At 38.3% G+C, this 22,145-nt stretch overlaps 1 protein-coding gene across 1 annotated transcript in view; it reads right to left on the bottom strand.

Annotated features, from left to right (window-relative positions):
* The window catches only part of LOC130235963 (calcium/calmodulin-dependent protein kinase type II subunit beta), a 43,741-nt gene extending 21,926 nt beyond the window's left edge, over positions 1–21,815 (bottom strand). The window contains 9 exon segments of the mRNA XM_056466492.1: positions 2,366–2,400; positions 14,422–14,464; positions 14,538–14,621; positions 16,024–16,146; positions 16,223–16,248; positions 16,251–16,316; positions 17,451–17,468; positions 17,471–17,533; positions 21,755–21,815. Coding sequence (XP_056322467.1) covers positions 2,366–2,400; positions 14,422–14,464; positions 14,538–14,621; positions 16,024–16,146; positions 16,223–16,248; positions 16,251–16,316; positions 17,451–17,468; positions 17,471–17,533; positions 21,755–21,815 — 519 coding nt within the window.
* Between the last annotated feature and the right edge of the window lie 330 nt (positions 21,816–22,145).

The following is a 22,145-nucleotide window of genomic DNA, read 5'->3' as shown; positions in this document are numbered from 1 at the left end:
ATTGAAACATCAGTCTTAGACCCGGAGCTTATAGAAGTTTTCTCTGAGTCCAGTTCTGACCACATTCCTTTGTGTTGTGACCATCCAGTCTTTTCCAGGGGAGAAGTTGGTGCTGTGCATTTGTTGAATAAAAGCAAAATAATTATGTGTCTGATCGGCCATATTCAATACACTCGCTTTATTCGCGCGTCAAATTCACTGAACAACAGACATGGATTCGCGTAATGGGCAGGGCTTCATGGATTTTACGGAGAGATTGCTGTTTATGTGCTTTATGAAGGCTGGAAAACAGCGTTGATTCATTTGGAGCCGTGTCTGAGTCCACTAGATCCATCCAGAGGTGCACCAGCACTGTGAGCTCATAAACTCCAGAAAATGGACCTGGATGATGGAGGCTTTCAGCGGTGTTTCCAACTGAGCTGAGCCCAGTTTGATGAACTGTTGTCGGTGTCGGCTGGAGGATTTCCCTCTGGTACACCAACAACAGGCGCTACATCATAAGCACGCCCCTACAAGAAAAGCTTCTGATTGGTTAACGTGGCGCAAATGTCCACTGAAATTCAGATTTTCGAACTCGAGCAATTCGCGCAAATCAGGCGTTACATACCTGCCAACACTCTCGTTTTTCACGGGAGTCTCCTGTATTTCATACCCATTTCCGGTTTTGTAATTTAAAAAAAAAACAAAAAACATATAAAAACAACCCCCCCCCCATACATCCGTCTATACGCCCCGACCCTCCCCCCAGTCTCCCGGATTTTTGGAGACAAATGTTGGCAGGTATGTAAGCCATTCAATCGCGCAAAACGCTCAACTTGCGCCAGTGAATTGCACCACCTCATTCGCACGTATCACGCCGCTGGATGTCTATTCACATCTTTGCATTGACTTAACATGTCAATTCCTCACGCTTGACGCTTCTTCAGCATCTGGTGTGAACGCAGCATCAGAACATCAGAATTTTCTGCTCTGAACACACTGCAGCTGTTTTTGTTGCCTGTGCCTTTAAAGCTGTTTCTCCCCACCCACCGTGCCGGTCAGAGTGGGCCTCAATCTCCATATTTTTTGTGTGACAGACCTCTGTGGTCATTTTGAAGCAGATCTCACGTAACGTTTGTGAGAAATACCTACAGTAAGAGCTTTCCCAGTGATTATTTGATGTATTTGAGTGGAGTTAATTCAAGCCTTTCTGCACCACTGCTGTATGGATCCCTGTGCCATGTTAATGTACAAAATAAACCTGATTTAACGTCTACAGATCGCGATTGAAGCGTCTTCTTTTATAACTGTACTGACATGCGGCTGTGCTGAATCGCTGTAATTCAGTACAAACACGCACTGTTTTAGAAATGTTTTAAACTTGTGAAACTCATTCTTGATCTCACATTTGATGATGATTGATGATCACAGAGAGCTGAACAGATCTTTTATTCCCGGTTGCTTTGTGCACGTCCTGTCTTGTTGATATGAATATAGGCGTTACTATGAAGACAGGTTAATAAGTAAATTCAGTGAGCGGGGAAACCGCACTCCTACATTACATTGCAGTGGGCCTCAAAATGGGAGGGATTTGGATCTTATTTTAACGTCAGGAAATAAAAAAAAAGAGACTTACTGTGTTAATATCAGCCCAATATAACTGTGGACACACTATACTACACACAGCTCTGTCCAAACAGCGCACTAAAGATGATTTTCATCACAGGTGCCCTTTAAGGTTGCAAACAGACCTAAAACTATCAATATATAGAGTAGGAGTCAGAATTATTCGTCCTACTGTGAATTATTTTCAATATATTTCCCCCAAATTTAGGAATTTTTCACAGTATTTCCTCTAATATTTTTTCTTCTGAAGAAAGTCTTATTTGTTTTATTTTGGCTAGAATAAAAAAGTATGTGAATCTTTGGGTTTATTAAGTGTTTGTCCCTCCTTTAACCATTTATTTCCTGTAGTTAATTTCTAATAACTGATTTATTTTCTCTTTGTCTTGATGACAGTAAATAATATTAGACTAGATAATAGACATTTAAAGGCTTAACTAGGGTAATTAGGGTAAAGTTATGGTAATTAGGCAAGTCATTGTATAACAGTGGTTTATTCTGGAGACAATCCAACACTAATATTGCTGAAGGGGATAATAATGTTGAGCTTAAAATGGCTTTAAAACTATTAAAAACTGCTTTTATTCTAGCTGAAATAAAACAAATAAGACTTTCTCCAGAAGAAACAATATTAGAGGAAATACTGTGAGAAATTCCTGAATCTGTTCAACATTATTTGGGAAATATTTAAGAGAGATACACAGAGAAAAAGAGAGGCAAAGAGAGAGAGAGAGCTGTAGAGAGAGAGAGAGCTGTACTGTACCTTGACTTCAGTCTTCTTGTTGAGCAGACTCTTGGCTGCTGCAGACGGAGAGAGAGACAGAGCAAACATCAGAACAGCAGCGGCACAACATCACACAGCTGACGATCACACACACTGAACACACTCATCCCTCACTCACCGTCCCACAGCAGAGGATTAACACACACACACACATCATCTATATACACACACACACACACACACACACACACACACACACACACACACACACACACACACACAGCATGTTCACTCATTCAGGATTCAGCTTCAGTAGATCTAAAAGCTACGTTATTTTAGATCATGTTTATAAAACACTGAATACTTTGCATCACTAAAATAAACTGAGATAAAATGAAGCCAGCAGCAACACACACCCACACACACACACACACACACAAGATACTCCTGACTTTATTAACCCGTGCAGAGAAGAAGGAAAGAACTGAGGGAGAAAACAGAGAGAATCTTACCTTCACACAAATGTAAGACGTAGAGAGAGAGAGAGAGAAAGAGAGAGAGAGAGAGAGAGAGAGAGAGATGAAGGAAGAACAGATTAAGAGGGAACACTGCTGACAAATACTGTTCTGAGAGTTTGTAACTAGTTTCTCAACCAAATATCTACAAACTCTGAAATCAAGAAGCATTTTCTAGACAAGCAAAGATTTCAGAAATGACGTCAAAATGAAGAGAGTTTACCTTAAAACCAAGCTAAATAAACCTATTTCAAACTAGATATTGGAAAAAAACTATACATATATATATATATATTTCATTCATTACATTAGTCGCTATAGTGGAATGAAAGTGGAATGGCTCAGTGGTGTTGCACTGTGGCTTCACAGCAAGAAGGTTGCTGGTTCGAGCCCTGACTGGGTCAGTTAGGGTAATTAGGCAAGTCATTGTATAACAGTGGTTTGTTCTGGAGACAACTCCAACACTAATATTGCTGAAGGGGGCTAATAATATTGACCTTAAAATGGCTTTAAAACTATAAAAACTGCTTTAATTCTAGCCGAAATAAAACAAATAAGACTTTCTCCAGAAGAACAAATATTAGAGGAAATACTGTGAGAAATTCCTGAATCTCTCAACATTTGGGAAATAATTGAAAGAGAAAACAGATTCAAAGCGGGGGTTTAATAATTCTGACTTCAACTGTGTGTGCGTTATCTCTGCCAATAATACTAGATGAATCTTTCTAAATGTGTAGTTTGTGAACTGTATTAATCAAGACTCTAATAGTGTGTTTAATAGTGTTGTTATAGTGCAGTGGTCCCAAATGCTTTTTTATCATCGCCGACTGGTCAACGCTTGATCATTTTACTGTGAACCGGGGGTTGAGGGGTGGGCGGACGTCAACGTTTCCTCAGAGGATGACAAGCTGACAAAACACTGCTGTCACTCTGATACAAGTGTTATTCATGGGGAAAATGACAAAGCTCTGCAGTGTTTGGGTGTTCTGTGTTCGTCTGAGATGATTAGTCTACTGAAATGTGTATGTTTCATATAAGCTGAAGCTGATTGGTCAGTTCTTGTTACGTGACTCCCGGTACACTCGCAGCATTCAACTGGGTGCATCTGAATGGGTGCGTAACGCCTACACACCTCCATCTGAAATAAAAACTTGCGCGAACTAAATGATGCGATAACACTTAGTGTTGCACTGTGGCCTCACAGTAAGAAGGTCACTGGTTTGAGTCCTGGCTGGGTCAGTGTGTGTTTCTGTGTGGATGTTTGCATGTTCTCCCCATGTTGGCGTGGGATTCCTCTGGGTGCTCCGGTTTCCCCCACAGTCCAAAACACTGCTATAGGGAAATTGTGTAGGCCTAATTGTCCATAGTGTATGAGTGTGAATGGATGTTTCTCAGTGATGGGTTGCAGCTGGAAGGGCATCCGCTACATAAACATATGCTGGATAAGTTGGTGGTTCCATTCCGCTGTGGTGACCCCTGATAATAAAGGGACTAAAGCCGAAAAGAAATGAATGAATGAATTGAAATTAGAGTTAAACTTTGCAGTTTTACAATCATGTGTTCTGAATGAAGGTTCTTGGTTATTTATAATCCCTCTTGGCATTGATGTTATTATTGCAGATTTGCATATTGTGATGTTGAAAACTATGTGCAGCTCAGCTTCAAATCAGAAGCGAGATTATTTTGCTGTTTTTAAGGAGAAACTCAATTAATGTTGTCTCATTATATCTGAGAACATGACTATATCTTGTGCTGTCAAGAGATGCTCCTTGATTTAGAGGATATCTGAACAAGAAGAAACAAGACCCAAACTCTCAGTAAGAAGCCATTTGTTTTCAGTAAAGGAGAAAGCGGCACGGCTTCAGGCATTCACATGTGTGTTTTTTCAACACACACACAGTAGTGTTACACATCTTTGGTCTTATTTCAAAAAACACACCATCTAAAACACACCATCATTTCAAGCATTGTCCTTAATGACAAAAGTGCAGTGACACCTAGAGGTTTACAACCCACACACACACACACACACACACACACACACACACACACACACAGAAAGAGTAGAGGCAGGTATCTGTGGGCAAAGTCTACAAATAATGAAGATAAAGATCCGGCACTACGAGCTGTTATTCTAAACAGTTGAAACATCAGTCATAAGAGTTTAATGATGCTGTTTCATATTTCAGGGATGAATACACACACTCCACTAGTCCAGGTACACACAGTGCTCTTGTATTTAAAAGTGCAGCACATATTACAGGATTGCTGCTGATTTTATCAGCTAAATAAAGCTATCTCATAATTAATTGTTGCTAAATGAATAAATCTAAATACTCAGCATCCCAACTGAATGAATAGAGAGAGAGAGAGTTTTTTTTCAATATTTCACATGAATTTACATGTATTTTCTTTCTATTTCTTTAATAAATCAAATGCACCCAAAATATATTGTCTATATTCACTGAGAAATGCATATAAATAATTGTTTTCAAAATGAGGTGTGAGGCGACGAGGTGGCGCAGTAGGTAGTGCTGTCGCCTCGCAGCAAGAAGGTTGCTGGTTCGAGCCTCGGCTGAGTCAGTTGGTGTTTCTGTGTGGAGTTTGCATGTTCCCACAGTCCAAACACATGCGCTATAGGGAAATTGGGTAGGCTAAAATTGTCAATAGTGTATGTGTGTGTATGGGTATTTCCCAGTGATGGGTTGCAGCTGGAAGGGCATCTGCTACGTAAAACATATGCTGGATAAGTTGGCGGTCATTACGCTGTGGTGACCCCAGATTAATAAAGGGACTAAGCCGAAAGAAAATGAATGAAAATGAGGTGTGCTCATTTATGCTGAGCACTGTATATAATCAGGTAAGCACAATGACTTGTCTAATTAATGAAATCTTAGCGCTGAGCAAACATTAATCACAACTAAACACATAATACATAATATGGTGTGTGCGCTGTGCATGTGATTATGTATAACACCACACATGCATGAATATATCTAAATAGAAAATAAACATGTTCTCAGATATAAAACATGTATATGATACAAATGATATATACATTCAATATCTAAATTATTACATTTTAATCTCTCTGTTTTGCTTTTATCTGTGACAAAACAAGTTGCATGTATAGTTTTAGGTAATAAATAGAAGTTTAGTTTGCTTGTAGGTATGTGTGTGTGTGTGTGTGTGTGTGTGTGTGTGTGTGTCTATCACATTATACAGTGCTCAGAATAATTGAGTACAGCCCATTTATAAAATGAATATTTTCCTCCATTTCTCAGTGAATATAGGCAATATTGGTGCATTTAAACAAAACAGATTTATTAAACAGATACATTTATTAAAATTATATTTTAGTCACCAAACATATTTAGAAATTGAATGACAATACAATTAAATTCAAGCAAAATATTGCAAAAAACTTTAAAACCTACAAAATTTCAACTCAATTTTTCATCTTTTTTTTAAATTTGTGTTTAATATTTTTCTCTAACATATAAATTTGGCTGTGCTAGTTATTTTATTAGCTATTTTATTTTGTGAGTGAGTTATTTTGTTAGATGAGCTCCAGATTTGGCTTCAGTACTGACTAATTCTAATGTATATGCACAGATATAATTATGTAGAGCTTCCTATTAAATAAATGAACATAAAAGAGAGATTAGGGAGGGGTGAACTCAAATATACTGAGCCTGTACATAATAAATATAATTACAAACACATACATTATGTCAAAACAATCTTTGCCCGGCACTTAAAAACTCTAAATAAACTATTGTTTTGCAATTAACAGCAGACATGGAGCTCAAATAAGCCCTGATAATCTTCATAAATCATCACTGAAAAGCTGCACAGACGCTGGAATCAGATGAAAGTCAAAACATTATTAAAAGTCAGAATTAAAGGAGTCGCATGCAGTCGCCTCATCAGCATCTCCATGCAGAGCTCTCGTGCAAAAACCAGCAGGCAGAAAACCTAAAATCAAGACCACACTGAACACACTCAGGAGGAGAGAGAGAGAGATGAGATGAGAGAGATGAGCGACGAGGAGAGAGGGAGAGAGAGAGAGACGAGAGAGGAGAGGAGAGAGAGAGACGGAGAGGGGATGATGACGAGAGAGAGGAGAGCGTCTAATGGTTCATTCAGCACTGCTCCCTATCATGCTCCATTCTCCATGCTGAATATCAGTCATGATGAGAGAGGATGGAGAACTGAACAGCATGAACAGTAGTGATGGCCGATTGTGAAGGAATCATTTTAACAGGTGTCCTGACATTATATCCTACCCATCAGATTTATGCTACCAACACTGTATTTGAATGGTTCTGAGGTTGAGGATTAGGTACATTAGGGCGATATTACAGCTCATATCACACTACTCCACATTAAAATTACACTGGAAGCAAAATCTGATGGGTAGCATACTGGGTCATCAAATATGCTGTCCACTTTTGAATGGGAGGCCGGACAATCTATCTTCTGAGTGAATCAGTCGAACCAGTTCACCAAATCGAACTGAATCATTTGAAACGATTCACATCTCCATGCCTGAGACCTCCCGGTTCTTCAGGTACTGTTTCTTAGTAACTGCATAACTCAGGAATTGGTTTATTGATCTGAAAAGTTTCTTACAATTATGTTTTTGCAAGCCAAATGAAGCATGATTCCTTACTATTTCAGTTGCTTTATGATGTTTTTGACTGTATGATGATTGGCTAATGATTGGTGACTGTATATTGTTGATTTGTCCGTCACTGGGGTGGTACAAATTTGAACTTAAAGGGTCCATATTGTACCCTCAAAAGTATATATTAGTACCTAAACATTTTAGAGGAAGACCTTTGTACTTTTAGGTACTAATATGTACCCTCGAGGTATTAATATGGAGCTTTTAGATATCAATGTGTACCTTTTGATAAGTGGTACCACCCCCAGTGACGGCTCGCGTAGCTTTTATTTCTGAGAGTGTCTTATTTCGTTTTAGTGTACAACAACCAGTGATCCAGTTTTTTGAACCGGTTCATTGAAACGAACCGTCTGTAAGATCAGAACTTTCCATCACTAATGAACAGATGGATGGAGAGAAAGATGAGAGGACATACAGATGGATGGAGACGTGAGGACGAGGCTACCTGTTCCACAAGACCCAGTGGCTGCAGAGATGGTGGAGGGAGCCGTGGTTTGCCTGCCCACTGCCAGGACACACACACACACATATGTGCATAGCTACACAACAGCGCTTCTGAACCACACTGAACACACTACAGCTAAACCAGCGTACGCTAACACAACATCACACACCCACAGGAACATACACTCTGAACATAATTTGAGCTGCTTATCTAAAATGAGCTGCACTGAAAAATGATCATTCGATTCACTAATATATTTAGTTTTGTTTATGGTAAGTGGATGATATGGGCTGAAGTTAAAGGTGCTGCTATGTCAGTTTCTGACTCTTCTGCATCAATAAAACACCACATATGTGTGCATGATATTCAGAAACATGCTCAGTGAACTTTCTTGTTTATCTGAGGAACCAGCTGAAGTCAGATGTTCTGCTTTCAACATGGCGTTACATGCAGGAACTGCTGTCTCTGTTTTGGTCATTAAACTCGGTCAATGTCAGTTTAGCCAATTATATTCCAGCACCCCGGGTTGCCAGATGAACAGCGTGATTTCATTCATTTAGCCATGAAGGCTCTCCTAAGCATGCGTCCATGACGGGAATGCGACCTCTGGTGGACAGTAGCAGACTCTGAAATAAGACGCAGATTCAGAGTTCCACATGAGGTTATTAATCAGCAATAATATTAATATTACGAGTTGTAACATTAGGTGAGCAGGTCACATTGTAACAACACGCGACATGATGAGATTACGCCAGTGATGAGCAATTAGGCTGTTTTTGCCAGACGAAACACGACAGAAATGTAAATACAGCCAATCAGATGCACAGAATAGTGCACTCACTGCACTCCAGCCAAATGTTAAGGTTTGTAATGTAATAAATAATACACATTATTTTATTTTCCAGATCTGAGCTGAACTATCTGCTGCTGCTTTCAGTTAGTATGGCAATTAAATGTGATGTAAAATGGCATTCAAACTCACATTATAAGTATTTAACACTGAATAAAGCACATGAGCTGCACCTGAGCTGATCATTGTCAGTTTATCCTGCTGTGAAATAACAAGCTGAGAGAAACAGAAGTCGTTTCTAAAATATTAATTTCAGGTTAGGACACAAACTCCTTTTAGGATGGATTCCCTCTATCGTTGTGCCGTTGCTTTTATTTAGAACACGATTCAAATCAGCCTTTAGGCTCGACATTCAGGCTCACTCACATCAATCTGGCAACCTGCCCTTGCGTATGTTGTTGATCAGGAGTCCCAATAACCAGTTCAACTTCAGGGTGTCAACTTACACACTGCACTTTTAACCAAACAAACTAAATGTAGTAACTGTTCAACTTAATTTGTTCGGTTATATTCAGCCACATATCAATTGTTGTAACTATTTACCATAAACAAAATTAAATTAAATTAAATTAGTAAATCCAATGAATCATTTTTCAGTGTGAATCAATACAATTCTTGAAGGGGATTTGGGACAACTCAATTGTTTTATGTTCATTCATTCATTCATTCATTCATTTTCTTTTCAGCTTAGTCCCTTACTAATCCGGGGTCGCCACAGCAGAATGAACTGCCAACTTATCCACCTCGTTTTTATGCAGTGGATGCCCTTCCAGCTGCAACCCATTTCTGGGAAACATACACACACACACACTACGGACAATTTAGCCTACCCAATTCACCTGTACCGCATGTCTTTGGACAGTGGGGGAAACCGGAGCACCCGGAGGAAACCCACACGAAAGCCACAGAAAGTCAACTGACCCAGTCAAGGCTCGAACCAGCGACATTCTTGCTATGAGGCGACAGCACTACCTACTGCGCCACTGCATCGCCCTGTTTTATGTTCAATCCACCTAAATTTGCTAATAGTTAACTATTAACGATTAAGTGGATTGAACATAACACAATTAAGTTGTTCCCAAAAATCGCTCCAGAATTTGGTTGTTTCAGCTCATTTTAAATAATTAAACAATCAGAAATAATATTTGTTTGAGTGTAGGCTTTGAAAACACTCTGAAATTGATGAACATTTTTCTAATAATCAAAAAAAATCCTCGTGGTATATCATGATAGAAATTCTTTTGCTTCGAGAAACGGCTTAAGGAATCGATTCTGCATTGATTCTCATAGATTTATTAATTGCTATTCTAGTTTAGTTTGTGATACTTTAAACATCAGATGAAGCTCTAGGCTAGTGTTTACTGTATTTTACACACAATTACAGTAAACACAGATTAAACTCAATACTTCATCTGTTATACATCTGAGCATCAGTGGAATCAAACTGAATCAAATCTCACTGTGAGTCGAATCATTTTGAATTTGCACACAGCAGTTTCTCAGTGTAAACTCTCTATGGATTATGAATGATTTGCTGCACATGCGGAGATTCCCTTCGACATGTAATTAAATTCATCACATTTCTGCAACTATCTCCCAGCCTTCAGCAGAGAAATAATCTGTGCTCATTCTCTCATGCAAAAGTGAATCGAGTGACTCTTTGCATTATATCTTGAGTTTGTGCATGGTTGAGAAGCACTGCAGAGACACTGAGAAAAAGAGGACAGATGAGATTATTAGCTGCAGTCAGAGAGGATTACAGTGGTCATCAGATCATGAAGATTCACCTGTCAGTCTGAAATAAAGACAAGACTTGTTTTGTTGACTCAGGAGTCGTTCTCTCTTCAAACACACACTCACACACACACACACACACACATTACTGATTCACTGCGTGGACAGTGAACATACACACAGGTCTCTCATTAAAGGGATGGATTATAAAGACAGACAGGTTAATCTGCAATCTTTGGTTGATCTACTGTACACTGTGTGCTTTATTTACTGTAGTGGAACAAACAAAGTACAAACAACAGAGTCTGAATTATGAACACAAGAATGAGTCAAGATCCGCATACTGATTATGACCCAACACACTAATTAATTACGCAAATAAATGCATTAAATGGACTCACCATAGACTAATGCATGTTAATAAAACAGCACTTTTCAGCAACAGAAAAATACAGAAAAATACACCCTTCAAAATGTGCTGCAGGTACACACACACACACACACACACACACACACACACATTTTCATTAAAAACCCTCATAGACAGTTAATGTGTGCCTTTTTGATTAGATTATTATTTATTATCCTAACCCTATATAGCGGAGGTGTTGGTTTTACTAGTAATCAGTTAGAATTACTTAAATAGCATTTTATGCAAAAAATAAAATAAAAATATGTCATTAAATTAAACAAATGAATAAATAAAATTAAATAAATACAAATCTAATAATAAAATAAAACGCATTGCACGTCAAATAAAATAAAATGTGCTGTATCTAAAAAAATAAAATAAAATAAACAACTGCACACTCTTTTATGCTGCAATTTACTCATTTCAGTATAGTTTACAGCTTTATGTTTTAATTTAAAAAATATATTCGTCATAAATCATACCAAGAAAATATGAAGACAGTTGCAAAAAGTATATAGTGATGAGAAACTTATTCCAATATACAATTACATTAATTTGATCAGCACATATAAGCAGTTTAACCAGATCAGAAAAAATTTTTATTGAAAAAAAAAATCTAAAAATAAACAAACAAATAATTAAATAATAAAGAAACAATAAAGAAAAAGTAAATAAAAAAAAATATATAAATAAATTAATTAATTAATTAAAAAAATAATAAAAATAAATAATAAAGAAACAATAAAGAAGAAATAAATAAAGAAAAAAATGAAGAAAGAAAAAATAAATAATTAACATTTAAAATAAATAAATAATAAATAAAGAAAAAATAAAAATAAATTAATTAATTAATAAAAAAATAATAAAGAAATAATAATAAAGAAACAATATTGAAAAAAATAAATGAAGATTTTTTTAATAATAATATAAATAAAATTTGAAAATTAATAATTAAAGAAACATTAAAGAAATAAAAAAATTATTAATTAAAATTATAAATAAATGATTAAAAAGAGAAAAAAGAAAGAAAGAAAAAATTAAGAAAAAAAAGAAAGAAAAAAAATAAATAATAAAGAATAATAAAGAAAACAAATAAGAAATTAAGAAGAAAATAAATAAATAAATAAATAAATAAATAAATAAATAAATAAATAAATAATAAATAAATAATATAAAATAGTGTATATTATGAGCATTTGTAAAGTTCACTAAAATTAATGAATAAATCATATAAAAACACAATTATCAAATGTACAAGCCTTACTCAAGCCGTTTAGTAATATTAGTTCTCCATCTTTATCAGAGCACAACACATCTTCCTGAATACACACATTAAACTCTTAACATTACTATAAAACACATAATCTAAATCCATCCTCTCTTTAATGAAACTCCTGAAACTCACACCAGACCTCCACAAACTCCCCCTCGCGCTTTCTGTTCTGCTCATGTAAATTGATATTTTTGGCTTTTCCTACAACAAAAATTAACAATTTGCTCTTTTTTTCTCTTCTTTTTTGCAAATTTAAAATTAAAAATTAAACCAAAAATTTGAAAAAAACCTTAAAATCTACAAAACATTACAAACTAACAGAGACAGACAGAACCAGACAGGAACACTGCTGATCGCCCACCAGCCTGCTGCTCCACTGTCTGTGTGTGTGTGTGTGCCTGTGTGTGCCTGTCTTTGATTGATGCATGCATGTGTGTGTGTGTTAGTGTGTGTGATACATGCACAACTGTGTGTGTGAATGCGCAAATGTGCATGATGTGTGTGTGTGTGTAGCATGCATAAGTGTATGTAGTGGGATGCATGCATAATATGTTGTGAGTTTGTGTGCATGTGTTAGTTTGTGTGTGCGTGTGTGTGTGTGTTGTGTGGTGTGTGGTGTGTGTGTGTGTGTGTGCAGATGTTTCACTACAGCAGAAATAAATCACATGTTATTATAAATGCCACTGATCAGACGCAAACATCCAGAAAACCTGACAAACACCACAATCATCCCTGTGCACTTACACTGTTTTATTTCCAGAGAGATCACACACACACACACAGCAGCATTTGTTAATAGCTCAGATGCGTAGCTTTAAGATCATTTAAATACAAAGTTCACCCCAAAAGCAGAACTCTTTCATTGTATGCTCAACCTCACGTCATTCCTGATCTTTTACACAATATAATGTTTAGTCATCTTAAAGCAATTACTACTACTAATATAATAATGTTGATTATTAAAGTAGAAAGCAACACAAGAGGAGCTCATTTGATGTGCCATATATATTCAAATGTATAAAACCTGTATGAAACTGTATTTTAACCAACAAAAAAGCTGTTGTTAGTATTTATTAATACCTGGAATGCATTGCACAAGTTGCCTGGGTCATTTTTTTGGTTATTTTTAGCAGTTTTTAATAATGAGTTGTTTGTCACCATTCAATTGTAAAATCAAAAAAATAAATAATAATAATATTATAAATTAAAATAAAATAAAATGCATTAAATAAAAATATAACATAAATAAATGAATTAACTGCATGTGAAATAAAAATAAAAATAATAAAAATAAAATGCATTGTACGTAATATAAAATAATAAATGCATTGTACGTATATAAAAATAAAACAAAATAAAATTCATTTTAATATAGAATAAAATAAAATAAAATAAAATGCATTGTATAAAAATATAACATAAATAAATTAACTGCATGTGAAACAAAATAAAAAATAAAATAAAATGCATTGTATGTAATGTGAATAAATAAATAAATTGCATCGCATGTAAAATAAAATAAATAAAATAAAATAAAATAAAAATAAAATAAAATAAAATAAAATAAAATAAAATAAAATAAAATAAAATAAAATAAAATGCATTGTATGAAACATAAAATAATGAAACAAAAGCATTGTATTAGAAACCAAAATAAATAAATAAATTGCATGTATAATAAAATAAAATAAAATAAAGCTAACTCATGTTTTTGTATGCTGCAGTTTAATATTTAAAGACATAGTACAACATAAAAAAAAATCAATGTATAAAAGGATATAAATAATTATTATTTGCACAAACTATTTCTTTAAAGAGTAATTTGCTAAAATTATACCAACAAAAAACTTGTGTCAGGTAATTAAAATAAAGCTGAATTAAATGTAAATATTATATGTATAAAAAAACTAATAATAAATAAAACAAAACTCAAATGAAAAATACAGAGTAAATAAAACTATAGAAAAAATATTAATTTATAATAATTAAACAATCTGAAATCATAATAAACAGTACTGCAGTATATCCGTTAATATGTCAGAGTTACAGCTGGTGTTAATGCAGTAATGATTGAATGATTGTAATGATGATGATATTTTATATTCTGCATCATGATTTGGGGCTCTTCAGTGATTCTGCAATCATTTGATTTCTCAAAACAAAAGCGTGAACTTACCGGAGAAGTTGCGCGACACCAGCATGGTGGTCAGTATGGCTCCCTGAACACCAGAAAAGGAGAATCACGAGCAGAATTAAAGAGATTTGTTTATGTTTACTATAAACAGCACAAACCTTTAGTTTCCGTCTGGCGTTGAACTTCTTCAGACACTCGACCGTCTCCTGTCTGTGCATCATCGACGCCACGGTGGAGCGTTGCTGGAGAACACACAACAGTTACACTCAACCGATTCTGATAGTCACAGTTCGTCACATGCTTTAAAGAGGAGGAGTGATTATAACCCTTCTTATAAGATAAAATAAGACTCTGATGTCTAGTGTGTGTGTGTTTGGGTTTGAGCTGAGAATAGCACACAGATAACGTTCTCTAACTCTCTGAAACTGACCCTTTCAGGCTTTGATCGTAATTGTGGCGTTTTGGTGACTGTCGCTTTAAATGCAAATGAGATTGTGCTCTTTTCTGAAGAGGGCGGAGCTACAAACTCCAGTGCATCGCCATAGCGACAGTAAGGTCAAGCGGAAACCTCCTGCTTTCCTTCATGAAGTTAATATAGAAGTGACTGAAACTGCAGTTCATGGACTGGCCACTGGGGTCGGCTCCAAAACAGAGCTAATTCCTATTGACGTCAATGTTGAAACGTCCAGCTTCACAGCAGGAAATGATTTCAACTTCTTTAGATTTTCATCATAAATGACAATAATATGATATTATTCTGTAATATTATTCCTTTATTATAATTGGATTTAATATTTTTCACCAGCATATTACAGTTTTTGCATTGTGACTCGTTTCATGATGACTCCAGTAGAGCTTCTTGTGTCTGTGTGAGTGTGTGTGTGTGTGTACTTGTGTGTGTGTATTTCTGTGTGTGTGCATGTGAGTGTGTATGTATATGTGTAGGTGTGCGTACTTTGGTTTATGTATGTGTTTGTGTGCATGTGAGTCGGTCTTTATGTGTGTGGTGTGTGCGTATGCGTGTATGTGTATGTGTGTGCGTGTTTGTGTGTACGTGAGTCTGTGTATGTGTGTGTGTGGTGTGTGTGTGTGTATGCGAGTTTGTGTTTTGTGTGTGTGAGTGTGCGTGTGTGTTTGTGTGTGTACGTGAGTCTGTGTATGTGTGTGTGTGTGTGTGTGTATGCAAGTTTTTGTTTATGTGTGAGTGTGAGTGTGCGTGTGTTTTGTGAGTGTATATGCGTGCATGTGTGTGTGTGTGTGTGTGTGTGTGTGTGTTTGTGTAAGTGCGTATGCATGTGTTCATGTGTGTGCGTGTGTTTTTGTGTGTGTTCGTGTATGTGTTTGTGTGTGTGTGTGTGTGTGTGTGTGAGTCTGTGTATGTGTGTGTGTGAGTGTGTGTGTGTATATGTGGGCAGGTGTGTGTATGTGTGTGCATACGTGTTTATGTGTGTATGTGTGTGTGTTTGTGAGTACATGATGTGTGTCTGTGTTTGTGTGTGTATGTGCACGTGTATGTGTGTGTGTTTCTGTATGTCCGTGTGTGTGTGTGTATATGTGTGCGAATGTGTGTGTGCTCGTGTATGTGTGTGTGTGTGTGTGCATGTGTATGTGTGTATGTGTGTGTGTGTATCTGTGTGTACTCACGCAGACCCACGGGTGTTTGAGAGCCTCCTGCGCTGTGATTCTCTTGACCGGGTTGATGGTCAGCATCTGATTGATGAGGTTTTTGGCTTCAGGAGTGACCGTGTCCCACTCCGGGGAGGGAAACTGCAGGAAACAGCGGACGGGTCAGATTGGGATGGGCCCGGTTCTGCTGCTTTAACTGATTGAGGAGGACACTCACGTCATACGCTCCAGCCTTGATCTGCTGTAGAGTTTGTGCTGGTCTTCATCCCAGAATGGAGGATATCCCACCAGCAGGATGTAGAGGATGACTCCTGCAAACACACACACGCACACACACACACACAACCAGAAACACACACTTCACTAGCCATGATGATATGATAATTCACAGAGTGTTGTTCTTAAAGGGACAGTTCACTCAAAACTGAAAATTTCATAGGAATGAACTTCAGTTGACGGTGGCTCAGTGGTTAGCACTGTGGCCTCCCAGCAAGAAGGTCACTGGTTCGAGCCTCAGCTGGGTCAGTGTGTGTTTCTGTGTGGAGTGTGCATGTTCTCCCCGTGTTGGTGTAGGTTTCCTCCGGGTGCTCCGGTTTCCCCCACAGTCCAAACACATGTTCTATAGGGGAACTGCTCAACTAAACTGGCCGTAGTGTATGAGTGTGTGTGTGAGAATGAGTGTGTATGGGTGTTTCCCAGTAGTGGGTTGCAGCTGGAAGGGCATTCACTGCGTAAAACATATGTTGGAATAGTTGGTGGTTCATTCTGCTGTGGCGAAATCGAGACTAAGCCAAAGGACGAATGAATGAATGAACTTCTTTCCTATGTTTTGTTGTAAATAGGCTCATTTTACAAGTCACCAAGGGTGAAACAGTCAGGTTTGAATCCATTCATCCGATCTCTGGGACTGGCAGGAACACTTTTAGCTTAGCTTAGCATAAATCATTGAATCGGATTAGACCATTAGCATCTCGCTATAAAATGCTTAAATAGTTTGGGAAAACACATTACATAATTACTAGAGCAAGCTCCTGATTGGTTAACACCTTGCGGATGTCTGCCAAGTTTCAAGAGTTCACACTTAGCTGATGATTGATTATAAGCAAGTTTGGCATGCTGTCCGGGAGAGAGCCTTGAGCCCAAAAGGTCCTTGAGCCCTGGGCTCCCCCTGTTAGCAGACGAAATAAGACGCAATGACCACAGTGCCCTGTTTTGATCTCCCTGTATATAGAGAGTAACAACTGTATATGAGCATATATAGTATAAATAGTCTATGTTGAGAATGACTCTCGTTCACTGATTCTAATGAATCATTTGGTTGAATAAGTCAGAATTGTAGCCACATTCTCCCTACTGATATATGAGTAATGAAAGTGTGAAAAATAGAGAAGATGCAGAAGAACAGAGAAAATCTCTCCACATCAGACAACGAACACACAACTCACCACAAGCCCAGATGTCCACGGTTTCCCATACGCTTCTTTCCGGAGCACCTCTGGAGAAAGATAACCCGGCGTTCCAGCAAATCCTGCGTGCAAAAGTGAAAACACCCCTAAATATGAGCATTATGTACATACATGAATCTGTACAGTCGGAGACAGGATTATTTGCCCTCCTGTGAATTTTATTCTATTTCCCAAGTGATGTTGAACAGATTCAGGAATTTTTCACAGCATTCTTCTGGAGAAAGACTTATTTGTTTTATTTCAGCTAGAATAAAAGCAGTTTTAATTGTTTTTTAAAACCATTATAAGGTCAATATATTAGCCCCCTTTAGCAATATTAAACCTAAACAAGCCATCGTTATACAATGACTTGCCCAATACCCTAACTTGCCTAATTAACCCAGCTAAGCCTTTAAATTGCAAAAAAAAAATATTATGTACTGTCCTCATGGCAAATTATTAGAAGTAACCCATTACTACCCAGCTCTGTGTATCAGCATATGCTTAGGTAAAATGAACACTAGGGGGCAATATTAACATCCTCATCACATAAAATGATATTTCCAGGGACACTAATAATAAACTAATATTAACAAATATATAAATAATTCTCATTGTCCTTTGCAAAACATAAAATAAATACAACTTAAAATGTACAACAAAATGTAACCTAGGTAACTTTTTTCAGATTTTCAAAAACTGTCGACAGCGCCCTCTAGTGGATTCATCATTTGAAACACATAAGGACATGTACTCTAAGTAAAATATTCAGATTCAAAAAAACTTTGGACAGCATAGTGGACTGTCAACTGAAACATACAATAAAAAGTAACCTATACAGTAAGTAACTAACACATTAATAATAATAATAATTCTTACATTAATACAGCGCTTTTCTGGACACTTAAAGCACTTTACACATAGGGGAGAATCTCCTCATCCACCACCAGTGTGCACCATCCACCAGGATGATGTGACGGCAGCCATTTTGCGCCAGACCGCACACCAGCTGATTGGTGGAGAGGAGACAGAGTGATGAAGCCAATTATGATATGGGGATGGTTAGGAGGCCATGACTGACAGGGGCCAGTGGGCAGATTTGGCCAGGATGCCAGGGTTAAACCCCTACTCTTTTCAAAGGACATCCTGGGATTTTAATGACCACAAAGAGTCAGTACCTCAGGTTAACGTCCCATCCGAAAGACGGCACTCACTGACAGTATAGAGTCCCCTTCACTATACTGGGGCATTAGGACCCACACAGACCGCAGGTTGGGCGCCCCCTGCTGGCCTCACTAACCACTTCCAGCAGCAACCTAGCTTTCCCATGTGGTCTCCCATCCAGGTACTGACCGGGCGCAGCCCTGCTTAGCTTCAGTGGGCGACCATGTGAGAGCTGCAGAGAGCGAGCTGCCAACATAAAGATGAGTCTTTTGTGTCTCCAGAATGTGTCTGTAAAGATTCAGCTCAAAACACCCATCAGATTATTTACTATCCCTTTCAAGCTGTGTTCACACCAGAAGCAGAACGTGCGGATAAAACCTGCTATTCGCGAGTAAATAAACACGTGAACATTTTAACGAATTAGCTCAAAGGGAATCGACGGTTAATTTGAACGGGGCTTCAAAAGAATCGACTATTTAAATCCGAACAAACGAATCATCCATCCAGCGATCGTTCAAACGGACAGTTGACTTTAATTACAGCTATTGCTATCAAAATAAAAACCCATTTCTGTATAAGCAGGGTAGCAGGATCGAAGTTTAAGACATAAGATTCATAAATATGCACAGGCACTGTTCTTTATACAATATGACACTTTATTGACTAATCTAACAGAAACCAACACCTGACACAAACACACACTCATACAAGTGAGTTTGAGTTTGAAAGCCTCAGATTTTGTAAGAACCACAAATAATCAATTTAACCCTTCTATGGTCTCTTTAGGGTTGCATACGCCAGTTCAGTGCTAATCTGGAAGTGTTACTTGCGTTCCTTGAGTCATGTGAAGAACTCCCTCTGTCGAGCATGTGGTTGGCTGGTGTTCAGTTCCTTTCAAGAGTTCACACTTAGCTCACGATTTATACATGGCTTGTTTGGCGTGGTGTCCTGGGAGAGAGCCCTGAGCTCAAGGGATCCTCGGGCCCAGGGTTCCCCCCTTTGATGGTGGGAGGAAACCGGGGAACCCGGGGGAAACCCACGCGGACACGGGGAGAACATGCAAACTCCGCACAGAAATACCAGATGGCCCAGCGAAGACCCAACGTCATTGGTATTCTTGCTGTGCGGCAACAGTAGTCACTGGGCCACCGTGCCGCCCATTCTGGATTAAAGGTGGAAGAAGGAGAGGAGGGGGGTTTCTTCCAGACGAAGATAGTTGTAGAGAGGAAATGAGGATTTATATAGTGACTTGGGATCCTTTGATTGGAGGATCATGATTAGCTAAGGTAAACCAGCTGGGTCAATCATGAGCACATGCTCCTCTCGAAATTAGTTTAAAATTAAACTTCACTTGTCCTCGCGAGGCTTGAGTGGGTGTGGAGTTGGTCATTTCAAGTTTTGAAAGCAGCAAAAGGCTAGCAGTGGTTGACTATGGTTTTGCGGCACACTAAACTTAATTAGACTCGAAAAAGGTTTATCGATATGAGAGTGTCTGAGCTGTGCCATTAACCCATTTTGTTTGGGTCCCCGCCTGCTCCCTGGAGTCCTCTGGGTTCAAGTCTTTCTTTGGCCTGGGCCTTCTAGCTTTGGTGTTCTTCTCTGGCCTCAGGCTTCTTGTTTCCGGGGGTTTCTAGCTCTTAGGGGTTTCTCTGTTTCTCAGGGAGGAGGCCTTAGGCACAAGCTTTTATAAGGATGGTTTATACCCACCCTCCAGGGTCAAGTTGACCAATCCGAAGTTAAACTTCCCTGAGGCATGTTTTATAGTCCTTTGTTCAGAAGTGTAGTGACTTGCATAGGTATTTTGATGTAAACAGAGGCAGAAATGTACAAGTTTCTTAAAATGTTAATGTGTTACACATATGTGTTAATGTATTAACATGAAATGTAAACAATCGTTCAGTACACCAAATTAGCTTTGCAAGAACACCAAACATGAACTATCTATGAGCTTCTTTAGCTGCGGTAGAGTTAAACATTGTTTGCAGAAGTATTTAAACCATAATATTAACACAGGAGCAAGGGAAACGTTGCAAAACACCTGATTACACATAAAGAGGGAATGAAAGTTTACAGTGAAACATCAGTCTTAGACCCGGAGCTTATAGAAGTTTTCTCTGAGTCCAGTTCTGACCACATTCCTTTGTGCTGTAAAACCTTGGGATTGGGTTACAACTGACCATCCAGTCTTTTCCAGGGGAGAAGTTGGTGCTGTGCATTTGTTGAATAAAAGCAAAATAATTATGTGTCTGATCGGCCATATTCAATTCACTCGCTTCATTCGCGCGTCACATTCACTGAACAACAGACATGGATTCACGTAATGGCCAGGGCTTCATGGATTTTACGGAGAGATTAGCTGTGTTTATGTGCTTTATGAAGGCTGGAAAACAGTGTCGATTTGTATGGAGCCGTGTCTGAGCCCACTAGATCCATCCAGAGGTGCACCAGCACTGTGAGCTCAAACTCCTCCAGAAACTGGACCTGGATGATGGAGGCTTTCAGCGGTGTTTCCAACTGAGCTGAGCCCAGTTTGATGAACTGTTGTCGGTGTCGGCTGGAGGATTTCCCTCTGGTACACCAACAACAGGCGCTACATCATAAGCACGCCCCTACAAGAAAAGCTTCTGATTGGTTAACGTGGCGCAAATGTCCACTGAAATTCAGATTTTCGAACTCGAGCAATTCGCGCAAACCAGGCGTTACATACCTGCCAACACTCTCGTTTTTCACGGGAGTCTCCTGTATTTCATACCCATTTCCGGTTTTGTAATAAAAAAAAAAACATGTAAAAAGGGGGGTGTTTACATACATCCGTCATACATCCATACATCCGCCTATACGCCCCGACCCTCCCCCCAGTCTCCCGGATTTCTGGAGACAAATGTTGGCAGGTAGGTTAGCCCTTCAATCGCGCAAAATGCTCAACTTGCGCCAGGGAATTGCACCACCTCATTCGTGCGTATCACGCCGCAGGATGTCTATTCACGTCTTTGCATTGACTTAACATGTCAATTCCTCACGCTTGACGCTTCTTCTGCATCAGGTGTGAACGCAGCATCAGAACATCAGAATTGTCTGCTCTGAACACACTGCAGCTGTTTTTGTTGCCTGTACCTTTACTGCTGTTTCTCCCCACCCACCGTGCCGGTCAGAGTGGGCCTCAATCTCCATATTTTTTGTGTGACAGACCTCTGTGGTCATTTTGAAGCAGATCTCACGTAACGTTTGTGAAAAATACCTACAGTAAGAGCTTTGCCAGTGATTATTTGATGTATTTGTGGTGGAGTTAATTCAAGCCTTTCTGCAATGATGAGCCACACACAATGTTGTAACCAAGTTCACACACACAGCGCGCGCGTTTAACTTTGTACTGTTTTGCACATGAATGTGACAGGACACCACTGCTGTATGGATCCCTGTGCCATGTTAATGTACAAAATAAACCTGATTTAACGTCTACAGATCGCGATTGAAGCGTCTTCTTTTATAACTGTACTGACATGCGGCTGTGCTGAATCGCTGTAATTCAGT

Source organism: Danio aesculapii, chromosome 10 (assembly GCF_903798145.1).
Source record: "Danio aesculapii chromosome 10, fDanAes4.1, whole genome shotgun sequence".
Taxonomy (NCBI): domain Eukaryota; kingdom Metazoa; phylum Chordata; class Actinopteri; order Cypriniformes; family Danionidae; genus Danio; species Danio aesculapii.
The sequence above is the reverse complement of the archived record's forward strand: the minus strand, read 5'-3'. Positions and strand labels throughout refer to the sequence as shown.